The sequence below is a fragment of the Rhizophagus irregularis genome, chromosome 23 (genome assembly GCF_026210795.1).
Source record: "Rhizophagus irregularis chromosome 23, complete sequence".
NCBI classification, from domain to species: Eukaryota; Fungi; Glomeromycota; class Glomeromycetes; order Glomerales; family Glomeraceae; genus Rhizophagus; species Rhizophagus irregularis.
Window position 1 is genome coordinate 2,584,671 of NC_089451.1, and position 2,852 is coordinate 2,587,522.

General features: G+C 26.1%; 1 protein-coding gene across 1 annotated transcript; it reads left to right on the forward strand.

The window, feature by feature from the left end:
• Nucleotides 1-631: 631 nt before the first annotated feature.
• On the forward strand, nt 632-1,112 carry OCT59_015532 (uncharacterized protein). The gene is made up of 2 exons (XM_025325168.2): nt 632-755; nt 845-1,112. Exons 1-2 carry the CDS (start codon nt 704-706, stop codon nt 991-993), a joined length of 201 nt encoding a protein of 66 aa, XP_025182529.1. The 5' UTR covers nt 632-703; the 3' UTR covers nt 994-1,112.
• Nucleotides 1,113-2,852: the final 1,740 nt, after the last annotated feature.

A 2,852-nucleotide genomic window follows, 5' to 3' on the forward strand; every position in this document is an offset into this window, starting at 1 on the left:
CTTAATTTTTATATTTAAATATATGATATCTGTCAATATTTTTAGTAATAATGTCTGAAGCAGTGTTCAGAAAATGACTTAAATGACAAAATCATATTAAACAATATTGTGTATTCCAAAATTTTATTAATTTATTCCGTTTATTTTAAAATAAAGGAAAGTTATATTACCGTATATTATATATGTGTATAATAATAAAAAAAGAGTAGCAAAAAAAGTGATTTATTATTTCTCTAGGATCGATATATGTTTGACAAATCACGTGATAATGTGATTAAATTGTCCGAGCAATTTCCACTAATGTGGCCGTAAAATGAAAATAAAAGGTCTATTTTAAGTAAAGATAATAGGTAATGATGCCCAGCTAAAACATAATCCAATATGTAAAAATGTGGCATATTTACAATTATACGCACGATATTTTTTATCTATTTCCACATTATTAATTCAAAGTGGCACTGTTCGTTCCGATTGTGGCGCAATGGGCGCAATGTAAAAAATCGTGGCAAAAATACTCTCGTACGTCTTCATACAAATATGAAAAATGTAATCATGAAATAATTTTATAAATTTTTGTTATTATAGAAAATTTCTCTTATATAAACACCTTTGAGACAATGAAAATTTCTTCAATCAAATTAAACATACAACGGATTAAAAGTTATACATACCACGAAAAAAAATACAGTACATTATCTGAATCATGCAATTAAAACACTTACTGTTAATTTTCGGCTTTACTATAATTTTACCGAGTAAATAAATTATTAATAAATTTTTTCTTTTTTTATCAAATTAGTCAAACGAATTCTTTTAACAATATTTTAATTCACCATTGACGCAGACGCAGAACCAGAAACTGTCTATAGATCTGGCTATTTTAAACGTGATGCGAGCAGAAGCTATAGCTATAAACGTGACGCGGACGCAGAACCATTTGGAGCCTTTAAACGTGACGCGGGCGCAGAACCAGAAGCGTGGGGAAGATGGTAATAAACGTAACGCAGAACTAATTTTAAAATTCAAAAATTAATAGATTTTTATGTAAATTAATATTAAAATATTCAATTTTTTTAATTCATAATAAATTTATGATATTATTAGTTTAATAGAACTATTAGGATTTTTTAATTTTTTTACTGTCCTGACGTAGATCAATAGGCGCAACATTTTCAACATTGATTTTTTTCTAATCGGCTCTAAATTATAGTATTATAGGAATATACTCCACCCTATAAAAAAATTGGATACGTTTTTTATAAAGTTTTTATACGATTTTTTTCCTTAGAAATAACGTATCATAATAGGATACGGAAAAATGCACAATTCCGTATCACTAAAAATATGGTTTGGATACGGAATTTATCACGAAATTTATACGATTTGGTCACTGAATTTACTATTTGTATTACAGTTTACTATAATTGTATTTTCATAAATCTAATTTACTTTATTAATTAAATAACAAACAAAAATAAACAAAATACAAATACATTATAAAAATTCCCTCCTTATTAAAACCACCTATTGTAACCAAAATTATCTATAAGTTCAGGTTCATTTGGAGTCAAACAACCTAAAAAAACAAAAAGAAAGAAACATAAGAACGTCTAACTTTAATTGGAAACAAAACCCCCCTCATATAGTATCTGCAATCGTCCAAGTCACCAAAGGTTAGCATTCCTACAAAAAAAGAAAGAGAACTCCAGAATGTCTGACCTACATAAAAGAAAAGAATTATGAAGCATCTAATGAAAAAGAAACCAAAACAACAACAACAAATAAATCCAAAACTGACCTACAAAAAAAGAAGACTCTGAAGCAACAAAACTGAAACAACCTACAAAAAGAAAAGAATCTGAACCTAATTTACAAAAAAAAAAAAAAAAGAAAATTTGAGCTGACCTAAAAAAGAAAAAAATCCTGAACCATCCTACAAAAAGGAAAGGACTACCAAACTGATCTACAAAAAAGAAAAAAGAAAACTGAATCTTCTCACAAAAAAAAAAATCTGCTGGCCTATGAAATAATAAAAAGTGATAAATATAAATAAAAAAGAAAGGGGAATGAAGAATAAATCAAAAAAAAAAATTTTTTAAAAGAGGGGTAACGAAGTTAGAAAAGTTAAAAAAATTTTTTTTTAAAGGGAGGACGTCAAAGTTAGAAAAATAAAAAATTTTTTATAGAGAGGAAATAGAAATAGTTAGAAAATTTTTTTTAAAAAAAAAGAAGAGTGGGAATAAAAGAATAAAATCAAAAAAATTTTTTTTTTAAGGGAGTGACGAAAAAAAATTTTTTTTTAAAGGAGGGTGACGAAAAAAAAACTTTTTTAAAGTGAGGTACGAAAAAAAAAATTTTTTAAAGTGAGATACGAAAAAAAAAATTTTTTTTTATAAGGGGGTGACGAAGAAAGAAGAAAATTTTAGAAAAAATAACAAAAATAAGAAAAGAGAAAAGGAAAGACAGAAAGGAAGATCGGAAGATCAAACTCAGAGTTTATATAAAAAACAAAAAATGTATCATAACAAAACAATAAACAATCATGTGATCTCGTATTATGATACAGGATTTTTGTAAATTATCTTCTAAAAATATTAAGTTTAAAAATTCCGTATACATTCCGCATGATTAATTTTTTCCGTATACATTAGTTTTTTTAAAAAATGTTCAAAAATGAATTGCTTATTAAATATACGGAATTTGTATACGGCATCTATAGAAACGTACATAAAATGTATACAAAACGTATCCTTTCCGTATACATATTTCTTATAGGGCCAGCTATTCTTGAGAATACATGTATTATTAATTAATTTTGCGGAAGCATTTATAAATCAAACACCATTTCAATT